The sequence below is a fragment of the Pristis pectinata genome, chromosome 27, assembly GCF_009764475.1.
Source record: "Pristis pectinata isolate sPriPec2 chromosome 27, sPriPec2.1.pri, whole genome shotgun sequence".
Lineage (NCBI taxonomy): Eukaryota > Metazoa > Chordata > Chondrichthyes > Rhinopristiformes > Pristidae > Pristis > Pristis pectinata.
The window spans coordinates 19,686,690-19,707,737 of NC_067431.1; the positions used below are offsets into that span (position 1 = coordinate 19,686,690).

General features: G+C 41.9%; 1 protein-coding gene across 3 annotated transcripts in view; it reads left to right on the top strand.

The window, feature by feature from the left end:
• Positions 1–5,097: 5,097 nt before the first annotated feature.
• The window catches only part of phldb1b (pleckstrin homology-like domain, family B, member 1b), a 300,640-nt gene continuing 284,689 nt past the window's right edge, over positions 5,098–21,048 (top strand). For all 3 annotated transcript variants that reach the window (XM_052039867.1, XM_052039868.1, XM_052039869.1), the window contains exon 1: positions 5,098–5,425. In XM_052039867.1, the coding sequence (XP_051895827.1) occupies positions 5,270–5,425 (156 nt within the window). In that variant the 5' untranslated portion in view covers positions 5,098–5,269. The remainder of the gene's footprint in view (positions 5,426–21,048) is intronic.

Sequence of the window (21,048 nt, forward strand, 5' to 3'; positions counted from 1 at the left end):
ATGAATGGTCCCTGAACCAATAGAATTTTGGAAAAATTGAATTTAAGGCATCTCCAAGGTTTTCAGTAACTTCATTGTGAAAACCTTAGAATGACAACTCACTTGGTATTTCTCTCTCTCTGATTCAACTGAACTCTAGTGGTGCTTTATTAAATCAAAGAAAAGCTTATAGTGTTAAACCATCATTTTCTTCTTACTGCTACCTTCCCTACACAGATGGGTGGACACTCTTCATGCCCTATGCTAAATGTTGCACCAGCCTAGAGAGCAGTTGATTATATGATAGAATTCTTGATGTGGTACTAGCCAACATTACATTCACCACATATCGTATTAAAAGGCTTCTGATCCTTGTGACGTCTCTATTTATCAATGTATTTTTTCTAATTCTAATTATGACAAGTCCTTGTTCCGAATTCAATATCAATTTTTTTTAATTATCAGGAGGCTATTCTCCGCTATTACACACACTGACACAGTAATCGTCCAACATGGCCTCCATTTTCTTATTTTCATTGACAATTCCACTGTTGTCTGTTTACCCAACTGTTTCTAAATGTTTCTGATCATCAGAGGCATCTGGAAACAGTGGAAAAGCCTGTTCCAGCATGAGCAGTTGGTGTGACTGTGAGTGGGACCTCATTATCTGTCATCTGTGGCCTAGTCAGTGCACAAACATCCCCTTTTTCCTAAATAATTGCAAAGTCTTTTGTGTTGGTAAAGTGTAGAGGAACCAAATATGAAGTAATAAATAACTTTTGCACTAGCAACCTGGAAGTTCTATATTTCTATTTCAGACCCACTGCTAGCTCTGCTGTGGAATCCTCAGTGTGAAGGTTTGCTTTGTATTCCAGATGCTCAGAGTCTAATGAATTCCACCTTCATTAGCTGTCACTGCTAATTCCTTTGCCTTCATTTGAAGCAGTCTAAGATTCCAATTGTTCTGACGCAGTAATCTGTAACTCGGCAACTAATTCAAAGATATCATTGGATGCAAATGTTCTCTTCCATTGGGGAACCTAATGAGGGCTGGGTGTAGGGGAGCCTTTCTGCATTCACCCACTTTAAATTCTACATGAAATGATTCTTATGGCCTTGCACTGGGGCATTTTTTAAAATAAAATCCATGTTAGTGGTCCGCCTCGTGGAAATCAGTGGGAGCTGTCGTACGTTCTCTGTGGCAAGGTTCTGCACCTTCAAAGAATATTTTGCACCATAGAAACAAGGAGTAGGAGTAGGCCATTCGGCCCTTCCCATGCTCTACCGTTCAATATGATCATGGCTAATCATTCAAATTCAATACCCTCTTCCTGATTTCTCCTCATACCCTTTGATCTCTTTAGTCATTGGTACTATTTCTAACTGCTTCTTGAAAATATTTAATGATTTGCTGTCAACTACGTTCTGTGGTAGAGAACTCCACAGGTTCACCAGCTCTGGGTAAAGAAATTTCTCCACATCTCAGTCCTAAATGCTCTACCCATATCCTTAGGCTGTGACTTCCCCACCACCAGGAACATCTTTCCTACATCGAGTCTGTCCAGTCCCATCAGAATTTTATAAGTTATAGATGCTTCATCCCCATGGGCATTATCTCCCATATCTTTCACAAAACTATCGAGTTAACATTGCTTTTACGGGGTTCACACTACCCCCTAAAGACCTTCTTGGCCCCTTGATTGTTCGACCTGTCTCTGACCTGTATTAAGCTAAAGGTTTAAATCCTGGCGGCGAGTTTAATCCATGGCACAGGAGGGACAAGTCTGCGGGTGAGTTACCAGAAGGCAGCTGTGCTACTGTACTTGCAACCCTGCAGCTTTAGGGAGGAGATAGGGGAATTGGAATCGTTTCAAGGCCCTCTGTCTTTCTCCTCACTCAACCTCTGCATGACCTTTTAAGCTGGTGATGTGGTGTCAGATTTGAATACCGATCAGTAGATCAACAGTCTGACCGAATTTCAAAGGTTGGCCCCCATCAGGAACTGAGCTTGGGACGGAAGCACAACTGTAATGATTAAGTTGCTGGTACTCCATCCTACCTTATGTGAAGTGTTGACAGCTGCCGTGGTATCATAGCTGACTGAATGGGTAGAGCTGGCATTATGTAACGGAAGCAAAGTATCAATGCGCTGAACCTTCTGTCTTTGCAGTTTCTGTGAAAAGTGTACTCTCTCTATATTGTATATCATCTGAAGGAAACATGGTGGGAATCAAAGACACCTGTTGATTAGAGCAGTAGGATTTTTGACTCCCATTTGTTTGGCTGTTTAAGGAGGGTAAATATCCTTCACACACAAAGGCTAGAAATAAAAACTCCAAAAAACTTTTGAAGCTCAATTGAAAGTGTCGGTCCTGAGACTGGTAAATTCCTGTCAAATAAGAGTACACAGAGATGTGGAGGAAAAACACAAAATAAATTTGAGATGTATATTAGCCACAATCTAATTAATCAATGGACTAGGGCGTAAAGGCCTCCCTGTTCCTGTCTTTGCATTAACAACCCTACCCAATGATCAACTAGGGGAGGGTCATAAATTAGGAGAGATTCTCTCAGCTATTGAGCTATTTCATTGAAACCTCAGACTGTGTGGACCATCCGCTCCCTGTACAGAACCTTATTTAGTGTATATGTGGGGTTTGAGGTGCTGCAGAGCTTAAGCTTTTGGCTTGGATGTCAGCTTTTTGGTTAGAATGGCCGCACTTGTAGAACTGCCTGTTGGTATGACTTTCTGCCACATAAGGAAGAAAAGGACAGCAAACTGAGGCAACATTGGAGCCTGTCATTTATTTTTGTTAGATTTACTTTCATAAAACTAACTCCACAATGCATCAGCAGATAGGGATGTGAACACTATACTAGACACAATGAGTAATGGAGAGATAATCCCCAAGGACTTCACAGCTAGATAAAGACTTTGTCCGGGACAATTAGGTACCCATAAGAATAATTATTTTGCTAAATATCTATGGAACACAGGGATCTCAACAACTTGTAAACTATAGGAGGACTCTGGGAACTTCTTAAAGTTTGAATAATGATGGCTCTCTCGGTTTATATCACTAAAAAAGATGATCTGGCTTTTTAAAGTTTCTGGGATGTTGCTCTGTGCAAATTCATTGCTGTAAATGAAATACTTTGTCTCTTTCAGAGAAGAAAAAGAAGATAGTTGGTAAGAGAAGTGGAAAATAAATCCAGGTGATGGCTGATTTTGCCCTTCAGACAAGGGGATTACACGTGCTTGGTGCCGACTTTGTTCCTTGTTTTGCTTGCACTCTTAGAATTTATTTGATTAGTTTTTATAGATCAAGTAAAGACAAAATATTTCTGCTGACAGGAGGGCTTGGTAAGTGAAGGACACAGATTAATTGACAAAAGAACTGGAGGCAGCAAGAAGAGATGTACTTTTGATTTGTGATCTGGAATGCACTGTCTGAAAGGGTGTTGGAATCAGACAACAGTAAATTCCAAAAGGAAGTGGGTTGATACTCGAAAAGAAAAATTGTTAAAGCTGTGGGGAAAGAGCGGAGGAGTGAGACCAATTGGATGGTTCTTCCAAAGATCAAGCACAGGTATGTTGAGCTGAATTGCCACCTTCTGTACTCTGTGATCTGATGATTCAAAGTTGCAAGATGATTCTTTGGGTCACTTTGATTAGGATAAATCATAATGATCATTCAATGTAATAACAGCACAGTGACTGTATGATAGGAAACCATATGTAGAATAGCTACATTAACTACTTCAGAATCTGAGGCAATGGAAGTCCAAGTAACCCCGGGGTAAAGTTCTTGGCTCTCAGGTGGTTACATAGGTTATCAATGGTAAGGTTTGAGTGAACCTGGGCAGAGGAGGTCCTCCGTGGAACTTAGCAGCTCAGCTGATTGTAACTGAGTGTGAAGCACTCCCACTTATGATGCAGCAGATCATAGAACAAGGCAGGTAGTTCACCACAGAGACCTGCGCATGCAAGGGTTGTCATCTTAATGCAACACAGAAGGAGTGCAATGCTGTCAGAAGTCCTACTTTAAGATGAAATGTAAAACCAATCCACCCCTCAGGTGGACATGATGGGGCCAGAGGGTGGAATTAGAAAGCTGCTCTGATAGAGAGCGAGTGTGGACATAATGGGTCAAATAGCCTCCTTCTGTGTTATAGCCATTGCTATGGTTCTACTTTCCGTGATTAAACGATCACATGACAGAGAAGAAGTGCGTTATTTTCCCTGGCCAATAATTATCCCTCAATCAAAATAACTGGAGTTGTCATTTTTGTCACCCCTCCCACATCAGTCATTCACTCTTCTCCCGACTCCCATCGGGTAGAAGGTACAAAAGCTTGAGATCATGTACCACCAGGCTCAAGGACAGCTTCTACCCCACTGTTATAAGTCACCTGAACAAACTTCTTATATGATAAACTTGAACTCTTGATCTCTCAGTCTGTCTCATCATGGCCCTTGCACTTTATTTGTCTCCTTGCACTGCACTTCCTCTGCAACCATAACACTACATTCTGCATTCTGTTTTGTTTTCCTTTTGTACTACCTCGATATACTTGTGTATGGAATGATCTGTTTGGACGGCATGCAAATAAAAGTTTTTCACTGTACCTCGGTATACGTGACAATAATAAACCAATTACCAATAAACAGCTGTTCGTGGGAGCTTGCTGTGCACAAATTAGCTACTGTGTTGACCGCTTGGAGCTCGGTAGAAGTGGACCCATCAATAGGCAGTGCAGCCGAGAGAAAGTAGTGAAAGGTTAACTGAAAGTTGGCAGGTTTTAGTAAATGCAAACTGCTTTTCTGAGCTGCCCTCGCGAGTGAATGGACGTTTGCTTCTTTGTTGACCTCCTTTCAGGCAGGCAGCTGTGTGTTTATTTTTTGGGGGAGTGTAGGTGGGAATCCACAGAGTCTATTCATTGTCTCGCTTCCTCGCTACATAAAAGGGGGAGGATGATTTCCATTTTAAGTGCACTGCTGATTTGAACAGAGAATGATCCCGCCTTGAGGGCGGGGGAGGAACGGCAGTCAAGAGTTCCAAGTGTTTTATCCTTGTGTCTCTTCGCCCTGACAAGCCCATGCTGCCCTGACTGATGCAGCTAGCGAAAAATCACCTGCTGTGCGAGAGAGAAATCAGAAAGAAGAAATGCTTCCGGACAACAGATTTACTTTGATTCAAGGGTCATTTTACTGAGACGTTCGGCGTGGCTAATGGTGGTGCAGGAGCTTCCTGATTTGTCCCAAGAGCCAAGGGACTGAAGGAGCAGCATGAAGGAGAAGAAGGAAGGCCAGGGGGTGCTGGAGGACTCCAGCTCTCGGGTCTCCCTGATGCTCAAGAACAGGGCTCAGGGCAGCCCCACTGAACAACCTGCTGCCTTGTTGGTGCTCGACAACAAGAGAGTGGCAAAAAAAGTGCGCTTTAAGGTAAGTGCTCCATTTCTGCGCGTGAGAGGAGGTTCTGTGGAGCAAAAACAGCAGCACAAACTGGCGGGGCTGAATGGTCGGCTTCGGTGCTGCAAGTTCCATTTCATGCATTTGGTGAACAAGCAGTTGGGTTTTCACCGTTGTCATTGCAATGTGTATGTGAAATGTTCCTGCAGTGTCCTCTGGAAATGTGGGAGATCTTTGGTAACACAGTTCCTCCTGTTTTAATCAGTATTTTGTTTTAATTAATGGTGTAATATAATGCTACTGGATAATAATCCAGAATTTGAGAGTTCGAATCCTTTTGCAATATAATGATAATTTAAATACAGTTCTTTAAAAGCATTGCTGTCAGTTAAAGTAATTATAAAGCTGTCTCAAGAATCACTGGTTGTTCAGCTGGATTGCACTGTCCTCGTTTTGTTCCATCCTTTTCTCTCCAGTCATAACAATGTCTTCCTTTGCCATTTGCACATCATTACTCCTAGAATCCTCTCAGCGTGGATCAGTCCTTTTCCCATCTACCTACTGTCTCCTCAATAATATTAGAAAATGGGACAGGGACAGCAGCATATTGAGCCCATTATTGGACAAACATCCAGAGCCCTGGACCTTTGATCCAGAAACACAAACTTGAATCTCAACACAGCAGCCAGAAACTTTACATTCAAATAATTAAATAAATCTGGAATAGAGAAAACATATAGTCTCATAGAGTTATACAGCATGGAAACAGGCCCTTTGGCCCAACTCATCTATGCCAACTGAGAAGTCTATCTGAGCTTGTCCCATTTGCCTGCATTTGGTCCATATCCCTTGAGGCCTTTCCTATCCATGTACCTGTCCAAATGTATTTTAAACATTGTAATTGTACCCACCTCTAAAGCGTCCGCTGGCAGTTCATTCCGTATACCCACCACCCTCTGTGTGGGAAAAGTTATCCTCAGGTCCCTTTTAAATTTTTCCCCTCTCTCCTTAAATCTATGCCCTCTAGTTTTAGACTCCCATACCCAGGGAAAAAGACTGTGACCATATCCACCTTATCTATTCCCCTCATGATTTTGTATACCTCAATCAGGTCACCTCTCAATCTCCTGCATACCGGGGAAAAAAATCCCAGCCTATCGAGCCTCTGTTTATAGCTCAAGCCCTCCAGTTCCAGTAACGTCCTCATGAATCTTTTCTGCACCCTTTCCAGCCTAATGACATCATTCCTATAGCTGGGCGACCAGAACTACACATAAGTCTCTGTAGTAATGATCATTAAACTATTGGATTGAGGTTAAAAAAAATCTGTTCTTCAAGGATGGAAATTTGCACCATTGCCTTATCCGCCCCTGTATATGAGTCTAGACCCAAAAAATTCTCCTTGTTTGAAATGCCTGCATGGTCTTGCCCCACTCTCTTTCCGTAATCTCTTGAGTAATGCTGCACTCCCTGATCTGGTTCTCCGGCACAATCTGAATTTAGATATTCCACAGTTAGGGATGATAGTACTTAAGGGGCTTCAAGCCTTTCCTTAAGCCTCTCCATCTCCCTGCCTCTCTTTCTTTCTTTAGGACTGATCTTAAAACCTGCTCTTTTGGATGACCTTTTGGTTACTGTTCTTATTTCCCTTTATTCAGCTCCAGGTCTTGTTTGATGATGGCCCTACTAAAGTATATTGAGACAGTTTATTATTTTTAACCACTATATAAAACCAAATTGTTGTTATTGATGATGAAATACTGAAGCCCGATCTGTGTTGTAATATGTGGTGAGTGTCAGTCAATTGAGTACAGCAAGATCCCACAAACCTCAAGGAAATAAATGATCAGATAATCCCTCCTCAGGTGCTGATTGAGGAATAAAAGTGCTTCAGATTTGCCATGGGATCTTTCGAATTCACTTTAGAGCGCAGGCAGTACCTTAGTTCCACCCTCATCTAAAAGAGCGTGGATCTGAGGTGTGCACTCTTGCTCGGTTCCGCTCTGGGTGTATTAACCTGGAGTAAGTGCCCAGATCTTTGGACTGGGGTCTGAACCCAAAACTATGGACCAAGATGTAAGAGGCTACCAACCAAATCATGGTCAGCATCTAAATTGTCATTGAACTGTTTGGATGTTAGTGTGACTGTAAACCTTGTGGAAGATATTTGCCACTTCACAATGAAGTGAAGTATCTGAATAACTTGTTCAATTGCAGCTGGAAAACAGCACAATATCTGAAAGTTCCTGTGTGAAGGTGCTGTCAAGCGGTTATGTGACAACCAGCTGTTAGAATGTGGCTTGTATCTCTGCAAAAGCTGTCACTACCTTACTGAGTGTTAACTGTAGATAGGGATTGAAGCTAGGGATAGGGATTGAAGCTGGGGATAGGGATTGAAGCTGGGGAACTTTTGATAAAAGATAAACTCGCATTGGAATTCCTTATGTATCTGTGGAATTCCTGTCAGACTTGCTGCTACTCTGAAGGTTAGAAATTTGTGAAAAGTTTTCCTTCTAGTGTTGGGTAGCCAACTGTCTACAGTGGACTGCTGGTTGCTTGGAAAATTTGTTGGGCACAAACTGTTTCTTCTGATTTATTTTTTCCCTTGCCTCTTCTGAAGTTGGTGATTTAATTTGCCATGAGCTTCTTGCAGGCACAGGATGGCATCTTGTTCCAACAGAAAATTATCAGACAGGAGGCCATTTGGCCCATTGTCCCTGGACACCCCAAAGAAAGAAATTTGCATTTAACTGGAGCCTCTTGTGAACACAGAATGTCCCAAAGCAATAGGCAACCAAAGAAATACGATGGCAGTGCAGGAAGCTTGCAGCTAATTTATGCATGCAAGTAGCACAGAGATAGATAATTTATTTTAAGTGAGGTTAACTGAAAAATAAATATTAAGATAAGATAAGATTTCTTTATTAGTCACATGTACATCGAAACACACAGTGAAATGCATCTTTTGCGTAGAGTGTTCAGAGGCAGCCCGCAAGTGTCGCCACGCTTCTGGCGCCAACATAGTGTGCTCATAGCTACCTGGCCCAGGATATTGGGGAGACATACCCTTCCACTATGGTAGAAAATTTTATGAACAACTGAGAGGGCAGTGTTATATTATTGATGGATTTCCTGAGTTTCTTTTAATTTTCATTGATGGAATGTAGACATTGTTTGCCAAGTTCCAGCCTTGATTTCCATTGAGAAGATGGTGATGAGCTGCCTCCTTGAACCACAGCAGTCCAGATGGAAGGTACTCCCGCAGTGCATTTCTGCTTGCTCGGCCATTTCAGAGGGTAGTTAGGAATCAACCACATTATGGTGCATCAAGTCACATGAAGCAGATAAGGATGGCAGATTTCCTTCCCCCAAAGAATGAAAGTGAACCAGATTGATTTTTTAACAATCTGCGAGTTTTGTTAGCTTTTTAATTCAAGATTTATTAATTAGTTCAATTTAAATTCATTAAATTTAAATACATTAACTTTAAAAATAGATGTGTGATTTGAATTTGTCATGCTAAATTGTTTGGCTAGGTCTCTTGATTATTAATTTAGTAAAATTACCAGTATGCTGCTGCATTCACTTTATGTATTGAGCTGGTAAATAATGGGCAAAATATTCTTCTTCCCTTCTTTCTAATAAGTGTACATTTCCAAATGCCGCATTCAGGAACACTCATCATTCTACAATCTACAGCTCTGTATGATCACTGTCCAGTTCTTTTGCCCCATCTGTTGCCCATTTACAAAGCTCTGAAATCTACCAATAGTTCAATCCTTATTTTTACAATTTGAACTTGAATCAGAATGACAGGAAATTGCCCAGCTTGAAGCAGCTGTGTTGTGCTTCTGTGCCTCTTTGCCTCAGGTAATGTCACAACACCTGGATCCAAGGAGGTGATCCTCAAAAGCACCGGCTTAAATCGGAGTAATTAGCAGACTGGGGATTGAGTGCTTGGCTCCAAACTATACCAACAAGACATTTGGTGCTTCTTGGGTTCACTGCTGTTTTAGCATGCTGATAGTACCTGATGGATTAGCAATTCCTGATGTAAGTAGCTTTGTTCAGATGAGACATTAAACTGCCCTCTCAGGTAGACCCCACTCTGAAGAAGAGCAGGCAACTTCTAACCACTATCCTGGCCAAATTTACCTTTTAACCAGCACAACAAAGACAAAACATCTGATAATTAAGTTGTTGCCATTGGTGAGATCTTGCTCTGCACAAATTAGTTGCCAAGTCTCCCTTCAATACCACAGTAAGTGCACTTCAGGAGTACAACTTTGATTTGTAAAATGCTGTGGGATGTCCTAAGATCATGAAAGGCACTTTATAAATGCAGGCCTCTTATTCATTGTCATTCTGTTTAAAAGGCGGGCAAGAAATCCATCCCCCAGCATGGAATGACCCCAAAGTTATTGTCCTTCGCCTTACAAATGTAGTTGCAGTTACAGTTGCAGCTGTAGCAAACATTGGCTAGATTGTACACTTGGAGTGTTATGTACATTTCTGGTCACCACACGACAGGAAGGATGTGGCAGCAATAGAGAGAGTGCAGAAGAGATTCACCAGGATGTTGCTTGGAATGGTGGGCTGTAGTTACAAGGAGAGATTGTAAAGGATGGGTTTATTCCCACTGGAACACAGGAGGCTGAGGCGTCACCTTATAGATGTTTATAAAATTATGAGGGGTGTACACAGAATAGATAATCAGAGCCTTTTTTTCCCCAGGGCAGTGGAATCTAGGACTAGAGGGCACAGGTTTAAGGTGAGAGGGGAGAAATTTAAAGGAGATCTGAGGAATAAGTTTTTCCACACAGAGGGTGGTGAATATCTGAATGAGCTGCCAGATGAGGTGGTGGAGGCAGATACAATTACAACATCTGAAACGCATTTGTACAGGTACTTAGATAGCAAAGGCACAGAGGGATACAGGCCTAATGCAGGCAAATGGGACTAAAATAGATAGGCATCATGGTCGGCATGGATGAGGTGGGTGGAAATGGCATGCTTTGTGCTGTACAATTCTATGATTCTAATACCATATTGTTAGATTCGCTCGCAGAGATGACACGTGTATCATCTTGTTATGGCCTAGCATGTTCCAATATTCTTTACAGCTTAATTTTCTTTATCCTGGCAAAACTCCTCATAATTTCAAATGTTCATTAACCTACTGTACTAAATAGAACAATATCTGGTTGCTTAGTCATCCCATACAACTGAAGTCCTCTTCAATGAAAGATTAACCTGTTGCACCTGAAATCAAATATTATTTAAATCATTCCCTTCTTGAAGCTACGCAATGTGCAGAATCTATGCAGACTAAGTTTATCACGAATAGTGCTAACTATTTCCATTGTTACAGGAGTTAATTACAAAAATGTGGCTTTTAACATACAAAGTGTGAATTCACAGCTTCCGTAGGAGTATTTATAACAGCTGCTGAGAAAGAAAGTTAGTAAGAATTGCGTTTTCACAAGCTCATAACATCCCAAAGTACTTTACAGCCGATGAATTATTTTGAAATGTAATTGTCTTTGTAATGTTGCCATGCCTCAGTTTTTAAATCATCTCAAATCCAAATCCCTGGGCAGAATGGCTTTGGGTCAGAGTGTAACTGAACTCAATGAACTGACAGACAAACTCTACCTTGGGTCTGTGGCAGGCATTCCATTCCCTTTACAGGAGGAAGAGTGAATAGTCATCTCCCAAAAGTGCTTTCATCAACCTGATTACATGGGATTCAATGGTAATAAATTAAGCACATTGAAGATAATTATAATCCATGGAATTTGGAGCAGGATGAAGTGGTGGAAGCTCTGTAGCTGAGTGGATTGAAAGTAACTTTTAGAATGTGAAGTCATTAGAATGCCGGGTGAAGCCTGGACATGCCAGAGAGTGAGGCTGGATTTTAGTTTGCACCTGTGATTCCTCAGTGGGGTAATTTCTTGATCTTGACTATCCCTTAGGGAATAAGTTTACAGGGAGGCAGGTGCTGGTTGAAAGGAGGTGGTGGGGGTGGGGAAGGGTATATCTTCCAATGAATGCTCTGTGCTTTAAAAATAGAGGTGAAGAAAATCATTGACTGTGCTTCTCTGTGTTGTTTTTGTCTGAGTTCTGCCACTGGTTCTGTGTATATAATAAGACCATAGATCTGAAATTGTTGGGTTTGATTCCTGATGTGGGCTGAATGATTGGGTCCTGACTGGAACAACAAGTGTGGTGCAAACAGAATGGCTGAGCTAAATGGTGTTAACCAATCATGGGAGTACTGACTGATACATGGGACTGAACTAGGTCGTGACTTGAAATACTTGGATGGTTAGACAGCCCACTCACAGTTTTGTCCTTTCAACAAGTGCCTACAGATGGCAGGTAATTGTGGAAACGTATCCCATTGTTAGCCGTGTCTCAGAAGTGGTGGACCTGGGATGTAAATTGCTGATTGAGAGTTTGGAGAGGTGGCCCCTCTGCTTCCTCATCTTAAGAGAGATCCAGGTTACATCAGGGTTCCATTCCTGTGAGCTGTTTATAACCCGAGCAGTTCACGTTGGAAGTGCGGCTGTGAATCGTGTTCCCAGGCAGCAGAAGATACCTGCAGCCCTGTAGCAGCCAGCGAATACATTCCGCCGGTCTCCTAAATGCTCATTTGTATGTACGGGCTGTACATAAGTCGGAGGTTCTTAACCTGGGGAGGGCCTGTATGTTGGAAAAAAATGTGTGCATTTCTTATTCATTCAGAGTGAGGCCATTTCTTAGTAAGTGAGGCAGGAAATCAGCCATTCAACTACTTTAGCTGACGAGTTAGGTCTCCCAGCTGTTTTTTTGTGGAATTAACATTGTAGTTTAAGAAGCCAAAGGTTTTTTTTACAAAAATGGAGCATGTCTTGTCTGCTCTGGATGGTTAGGGTGATTATGAGCCAGAATTTCTGTCCAGGACTGAAACCTTTCCTCACTTCCACCCTTTTAGTTGGTTATTGCAAGGTGATTGAAGAGCTTGTGCAAAAGGTTGCACAATCCTGAGCTGGCATAGACCCAAAGAACCAAATGATCTCCTTCTGTGCTGTTAAATTCCTATGATTCCATTGCAATTTGTTTCATTGTGAATCTTTGCAGTTGACAGTGGGCCTTAAGATTAATTTTGGAACGTCTCTACATTGTGTGTAGTCAACAGTATGTATGATTTTAGGATAGATATTGAAGGAATAATGAATCATTTCATTGATTTCTTTTGGCTGGTAGGTTTCCAAGAGGAGGTAATTAATCAACATTCATGCATGTCTATTTCTTACTTAATAGCACTGCAATTAGACAGTCTAGTCATGGCTTTCCTCATTATATAGAAGGGGTGCAACTGCATTCTTTGTTGTTTAGTTGGTAGGCAAGGCCAACTTGGCCAGTTAGTAGCACCTTCATCTTGAAATAAAGTTGTGGGTTCCAGTCTCTCTACAGTGTCTCAAACATATAATCTAAGATGTCATGGAGTGAGTACCTTATAGGTGGAGGGACCAACTTTTGAATGAGATGTTTAAACAAGTCCTTTTCAAGTGGGTGTGAAAGATTCTGAGGTGTTATTTTGAGGAAGAGCAGGGGAGATCTGCCTGGTGTCCCAGACAAAGCTTAGCCCTCAGTTTACACCACTAAAGTAGACAATCTGTTATTGTTGAATGTTGCTGTGCGCGAATTAGCTGCTACATTTCCAAAATTACAGTAGCAACTACACCATAAGTCTTTCACTGGTTGTAATATGCTTTGAATCTAATTGAGATTCTGTGTGATTAATTTGATTGATCTCTGGTTAACATACTGTATGTAGAATAATACTTGGAAATGAAAGAGAAGAGCTGGAATACAGGAAACTGGAGCAATTGGGCAAGTGTTCAGGAATGGGCACGGCTACACTTGAAGCAGTTTGGATGCAAGGATCCGACCATTAAATAAGTGGTTCACGTTCTCATGATATTCAAATCTCCAGTCCCACCCCCATGCAGTAAGTGAGCAGTCATGTGATGGCTTGCCCATGCAACCAATATTTCCAAATTTTTTTTTCTGCTTGTGAGTGGGCGTCAAATAACAACAGGTGGAAAGTAAACCCTGTCCTGGGAACATCCAGCTCCTGTGTGAACATTCCCAAGCACCAGCTCAGAAACTGGAACCTTTTAGTGGGGCTCTGCTCGAGTGGAACAGATTACTGGTTTGCTTCTCATTTCATTTGCTGCTCTTGTGTGACTACAGTCTTCTGTATGAGTCTGTTGGATTTCTAAGTGCAAACCTAGATTGGCCATTGTGTAAGTAACTAAACACCAGCCTTCCTCAGCCAGTCATGGGAAATAGATTGTCTCTCTTCCGGAAAACACTTAAGGACAAAAAACTAGTCGCAATGTACTTTAAGGTATTTTAACTTTTTTACTACCATGTTTTGTTTTCATTATTGTAATTTTTATTTGGTTAAAATGTTTTCATTTGTTTCCTGGAAAACAAAGTCGACACAAAAATAGCAGAAAGATGCAGCAGGTTTGTCAGCAACTCCAGGTCTGGTTTTGTTGTAGCTCCTTTAATCAGGTTCATCGCTAGGGCCAGCACCCAACGTGTAGAGCCGACTTTACTCTCAGCTCCTATCTGAATTGTATCTTTCCAGCGTTTCTGTTTTGACTTCTCAGCAGTGGGAGTCTGTTGGCCATGTTACCACTGAATGTGCCAATTCTGGTCTTCCTCAGAGAGGGCAAATACTTGTCTTAGTTCTATGATGAATTGGCAGTGGTGTGGGATGCATGGCAGGTTGTGCATGTTAGGCCAAATGTGTGAGCAACCCGTTTTTATGTTGCCCTATAAACTAACAGAGATCAGTGTGGGGATGGAGCCAAGCACACGCGCACAGTGCGGTGTAAACTCATATCTGGCTGAGGTCAGAGACTCGTGACTAATGGACTAAAACACTGCCTTTGGTGTGACATGGTATGTTGAACTGTTGCATTGAGCAGTTTTCAGTGTCTGAATTGGCCATTTGGTCAACTTAGTTCCAGATCACCAGGAGACGTATGCTCAACCTAAATAGGTTGATTCAAGAAGAATCCTTCATTAACCTGTGCTTGTGTGTAAGAGAATGTATGTATCTGTTTCTGTCTGGTGTGTGTGTGTGTGTGTGTGTGTGTGTGTGTGCGTGTGTATCCATTTGTCTGTCTTGTGTAATTGTGTATCTTTCCAATGTTTGTGTGTGTCTATCTGGGGTATGTTTGTGTGTGTTCTTTGTCATGTGTTTGTGTGTGTGTCTATCTGGTGTGTGTATTTCTTGTGTGTGTGTGTGTGTTTGTATGTCTGAAAGTGTGTGTGTGAGATACCCAAAGATAGCAGCAAAATATAAAACGCCATGTCTGTTGCAAAGATAGGGATCCAACTTATTATTGGGAGAAACCTGTTTCATTCATGTTTAGATGTCAGTCTTGTATGCGGATATGAGCCGTTCAAAACATATTCACTGCTAACCATACTGAGCTTGCTTGTAATTAAAAGCTTAATGCCATGTGCTGACCCCAAAAACTGATGCACAGCTTGAATAACTGAGGTAAAGAAGCTGGTAATTGTATCCCGTGGCTCGATTATAGGCAGGAAGTGTCACTTATTTCCCAGCAGTTCTGGGTATGGTCCATGTTTGCCATCATATCTTGCCCAAGTGGATGAGTATTAGCACAGGTTATTCACCCATGGGAACCAAACCCAGGCCCAGACCTGCCGTTGGCACCTATTCCATTTGGGAACAGGCAAATCCTTAACTGATTCATTTGGCCCAGTACCATCAGTGTAGGAAAGTGTCGGGGTCGACGGGGGGAGAGAGGTGTTAGTTGTAATAAAATTTTGAACCATCTATCGGGAGGGAGGGTGGGACTTGGAGCACAGATAAGCTAAATCTTAGAACTGAACTTTGAAAGCAATTCTCCAGCCCCACTCACTGATTCACTGCATGAACAGTAGTCTTCCCTGAATCGGGATCACTTCTTTCATCAAGCAACTATCATACTTCATTTTCTATCTTCCAGACTCTTTCTTAAAGGGTCTTCTTTCTTTTTCTTCCCCCTTTGTGTGCATTTCTGTGTTTCTTTCTCTATCTGTCTTGAATTTGCGCTGTCAATATGTTTCTTTCTATCTTTCTGTTTTCTGTTCAGGCTCTTTGACAATGTGATGCTGCATGTGTCAACTTTCCTCTGGTCTGAGTATCCCTCTTCCTCTATTCCTTTTCCCCATCTCTTTCTCTAGCACATAAACACGCACGCACACACGTGTTCACACATGCACACATACACAAAACAAATGCACACCCTCTTTCTTGCTCCATCTATCAGTATCCTTGCCTTTCTTTGTCTCTCTCTCTCTCTCTCTCTCTCTCTCTCACACTCTCTCTCACTCAATCACTTGCTCACTTTTTCTCTTCCTCCATTAACTCCCCCTCTTTTTCTGTCTTGTTCATACTTCCTTTCACCGCACTCTTCAGAGCCTCAAGAAGGGAAGAAGGTTATGGGACTTACTTATCTTTAGTCTTACTAGTATTCTGCAGCGAACACTTTAATAAAATAAAAGCACTTGGATATGTTGCGTGGGACACATAAATTCTAAAGCTCTGACTTATTTAGGCAGGGTCAGGCAGATCTGAGCTCCTGCAGTCAGGATGTGACATATCGGGTTTATTCACACCCTCTGATATTACTCTTGAAAAAACCTGTTGTCCTTTTTAGTTCTTCTTTGCCAATCCAGACAGGATGTGTGTGGAGATTATCTCTTCAATCAGAGGGTTAAATTTAGCCACACACTGCAACCACAGGATGTTGAGGAGGCCTATCTTATGCACATAGTGCCTCCAAGTAATATGCATTGTATTACTTGGGCACAGTGGAGTCACAAGAAAAGAGCTTCTCAACATCCTATGGGTACAAAGTTTAATGAATTCTCTGCACATTTTGAACTGAAGGGGGTTGGAATATCACCACCCACCCCGACAGCCTCCAGCGTACCTGAACCCACAGTCACCGTTGCAGACGTAAGATCAGTCTTCTGGAGAGTGAACCTGCGGAAAGCATCTGGCCTAGATGGTTCCCTGGCTGTGTCCTTAGATCCCGTGCAGATCAGCTGGCGGAGGTATTTGCAGACATTTTTAGCCTCTTGCTGCTTCAATCCACCTGCTTTAAGGAGGCCACTATCATCCTGGTACCTAAGAAAAACAAGATAACGTGCCTTAATGACTACTGCCCAGTGGCTCTGACATCCACCATCATGAAGTGCTTTGAGAGGCTGGTCATGGCATGCATTAACTCCAGCCTCCCAGACAACCTTGACCCACTGCAATTCGCCAACCGCCGAAACAGGTCTACGGCGGACACCATCTCCCTGGCCTTATACTCATCTATGGATCATCTGGACAGTAAAGACACCTTAGTTAGACTATTGTTTATTGAGTACAGTTCCGCCTTCAATACTATAATTCCAAGCAAACTCACCTCCAAACTCCGAGATCTGGGACTCAACACCTCTCTTTGCAACTGGATCCTTGATTTCCTGACCAACAGATCGCAATCAGCAAGGATAGGCAGCAACACCTCCACCACGATTATTCTCAGCACTGGTGTCCCACAAGACTGCATCCTCAGCCCCCTACTCTACTCCCTATACACATGACTGTATGGCCAGATTCTGCTCTAACTCCATCTACAAGTTTGCAGATGATAGCACTGTAGTGGGCTATATCTCAAATAGCAATAAGTACAGTACAGGAAGGAGATAGAGAGCTTAGTGACATGGTGTCATGACAACAACCTTTCCCTCAATGTCAGCAAAACAAAAGAGCTTGCCATTGAATTCAGGAAAGGGGGCGGTGTACATGCTCCTGTCTGCATCAGTGGTGTGATGTTCAGAGGGTTGAGAGCTTCAAGTTTCTAGGAGTGAACATCACCAATAGCCTGTCCTGGTCCAACCACGTAGACATCATGGCCAAGAAAGCTCACCAACACCTCTACTTCCTCAGGAGGCTAAAGAAATTTGGCATGGTCCCGTCGACCCTCACCAATTTTTATTGATGTACCATAGAAAGTGTCCTATCTGGATGCATCGTGGCTTGGTATGGCAACTGCTCTGCCTGTGACCGCAAGAAACCACGGAGTTGTGGACATAGCTCAGCACATCACGGAAACCAGCCTCCCATCCATGGACTCTGTCACACTTCTCACTGCCTCAGTAAAGCAGCCAACATAATCAAAGACCCCACCCACCCAGACATTCTCTCTTCTCCCCTCTCCCATCGGGCAGAAGAAACAAAAGCCTGAAAGCACGTACCACCAGCTCAAGGACAGCTTCTATCCCACTGTTATAAGACTACTGAACGGTTCCCTAGAACAATAAGATGGACTCTTGACCTCACAATCTACCTTGTTATCACCTTGCACCTTATTGTCTGCCTGTACTGCACTTTCTTTGTAACTGTAACACTTTATTCTGCATTCTATTATTGTACTACCTCAATGCACTGTGTAATGAATTGATCTGTATGAATAGAATGCAAGACAAATGTTTCACTGTACCTCAGTACATGTGACAATAATAAACCAATTTATTAAAGAAGACTGTTCATTCTAAGACAATCCACAAAATAGGACCTGGGACATGAGATAATGAAATTGCAAGCTTCTCTATTCTATTGCTTGGCTATGTGGGACTGTTCCAAGCATGATTCCACTCATAGCTGGAGAACGTCTCTCCTCCCCACATCCACACCAACCTCTGTACCTGGTCAGACATCCTGTTCCAGGTAAGCAACAAATATTGTTTTCCTGTGCCATATCTGTGCTGATACTTGTTATCAATGCCCAGCTAAGTGAATATAAAGGTCAGGTTAAAGAAGGCATGATCTATACCTCAACTTAGTAGTTAGTATTATGTTTCAGCCATAGAATTAGGAACAATACTTTGCTATTATTGATCCCTTTCCACAAAAATGCACAGTTCCTTTTGACCTAAGTCACTTTTTTAATGTATGAACCCAGACACTGAATGCTGGTGAGCCATTTCTAGGGATCAGAGCTACTAATTGAGCTCGGGTTTGGCTTTACTCTTGTGTTTTTGGAAAAATATAGATAGCTTTAATAAACATATCAGAATGTACAGTTTGGGTGCTGTCTATGTGTTGGTCTGGACTGTGACTCTTCACTCACACTTCTATAAGAAAGGGTTCATGGCCCATTCCAGTGACTTGATCATTTGATCCACCTTGGCTCCCATGTGTAGTACTGAGGAAGTGCCTTATAGTTGAAGGTGGCATCTTTAAAACTAGGCCTTGTTTGTTCCTTCTGAAATATCACAGGTTTCTAATTTGGAAAGTTGAGGATAGTTCTCTCCTGCATCCCGGTCTGATTTTTAAAACAGAAAATGCTGTAAGTTCTTAGCAGGTCAGGAGTTACATCTGCTGTAGTTGCACCATTCTGTTGTCTTGCGGTCATCACTGTATTTATTGTTACCATGTGTGCTTTTTACTCTGTGAGCTTCACATGAGCAAGGAATTTCATTGCATAGTTTATATGATAATAAGCTAATATGTGATGGACTGAAGTGACACGTTCTGCAAAGCAGTCACCTATCAGTGTTTGGTTTCTCCAATGTAGAGGGGACCACGTTGTGAGCACTGAACGTAATGCACGAAATTGGAAGGGGTACAACTAAATTGTTGCTTCACTCAGATGGAGCATTTGGATCAATGGATGACAAGAAGGAAGATAAGAGGTCAGATGTTGCATCTCTTCCGTGCAAAGGAATTATTTATCATATTTTTATAACATAGAAGGTGGTCATCCAGCTCATCAGAGCAATCCCATCAATCCTATTCCCTCACTTATTTCCATGCAACCCATTCTCTCCCACTTGCCCATCAACACGACTTTGACTCTTTTACCACTCAAGGGTGAACTTCCACTGGCCAGCTAACCTACCAACCAGCATGTCTTTGGGATGCAAGAGCAAACTGGAGCTCCTTGGGGGAGATCCGTGCAGTCACAGAGAGAATGTACAAGCTCCATAGAGATGCACCAGAGGTCAGGATCGAACTTGAGTTGCTGAGGCTGTGAGGCAGCAGCACAACCTGTTGCAACATTCTGCCGCCCAAATTTACAATTAATAGGATCTTTATAAGTGTAGATAAGCTGTAAGTGTAAATAAGCTGCTGTGCTTCCTACATTGTAAATAGCAACACAATTTACAATTGTCATAAATGTCATAGAGTTATAGAGTAAAACAGGATAGAAATAGGTCCTATAGTCCAACTCGCCCATGCCGACCTAAGCTAGTCCCATTTGCCTGTGTTTGGCCCATACCTTTCCTGTCCATGTACTCATTTTAAATGTTGTTATTGTACCTGCCTCAACTGCTTTCTCTGGCAGCTCATTCCGTATACCTGCCATCCTCTGTATGAAGACATTGCCCCTCAGGTCCTTTTTAAATCTTTCCCTCTCACTTTAAACCTATGCTCTCTAGTTTTTGGTTCCCTTTCTCTGGGACAATGTGCATTCACCCTATTTTATTCCCCTTATGATTTTACACTCCTCTATAAACTCACCCCTCAGTCTCCTATGCCCCAAGGAATAAAGTCCTAGCCTGCTCAACCTCTCCCTTTAATTCAGGCCCTCGAGTCCTGGCAACATTCTTGTAAATCTTCTTTGCATTCTTTCCAGTTTAACCTGATGTCAGAACCAAGTCATTGGGTATAAAGCACTTTGGAACACACTGAGATTGTGCTATATAAAAACGTTCTTTCTATTGCAGGTTAATCTGTATCAGTAGGCCTCATCTGTGTTAGATTGCAAACTGGAGACCATGTGGGATGTCTACCATGTGTTTCCTTCTCTCTCGACAGGCAGCAAATACAACTCTGACAGGCCAATGCAAATAAACAAAACATGCAAACTCATTCATTGGTTAGATTATGGGCACGAGCAAAATGAAAGTAAACCCACAAAAGATGGTATTGGAACCATGGCCCACAGTTTCCAAGACATCTGCATAAGCCCTGACATTTCCACGCTTGTTCTATAAAGGTCAGCAACTTTAGAACTCCCATACAAACACTAAACAAATTTGTGGTCTATGGTTTACCAACTGCACAGATTGTTTTGGACACAGTAAGTTCTTCCCCATTCATTTTAATAGCTGCAAGGGGAAAATATTAATAATTGTAAAAATCTAAAGGAACTAATACTAACCATACTTTAATATGAAAACTATTAAAATTTAAAAAAAAATTAACTCTATAATACTGAAAACATATTAATAATTGTAAAAATCTAAAGGAACTAATACTATGTTTTCAGTATCATAAAGTTAAAAATTTTAAAAATATTTTTAATAGTTTTCATATTTTTGGAGGTAATTGAACATGAGCCAGGAGCCCCAGTAAAATGGAAGTTGAGGGATATCAAGGAATAAACATTCTAATGGTTGGCCTCAGGCCTCCACAAAGTGAGGTGATTGTGGTTGTTGGAGGTGGATCATCCCAGGATATAACTGCGCGAGTTCCTCAGGCAACCCAACTAGCTTTAGACCTGGGTTTGACCACCTTCAGCAGTTTCATCAATAATCTTCCTTCCATAAGGTGAGAAGTGTGAATGTTCACTGGTGATTGC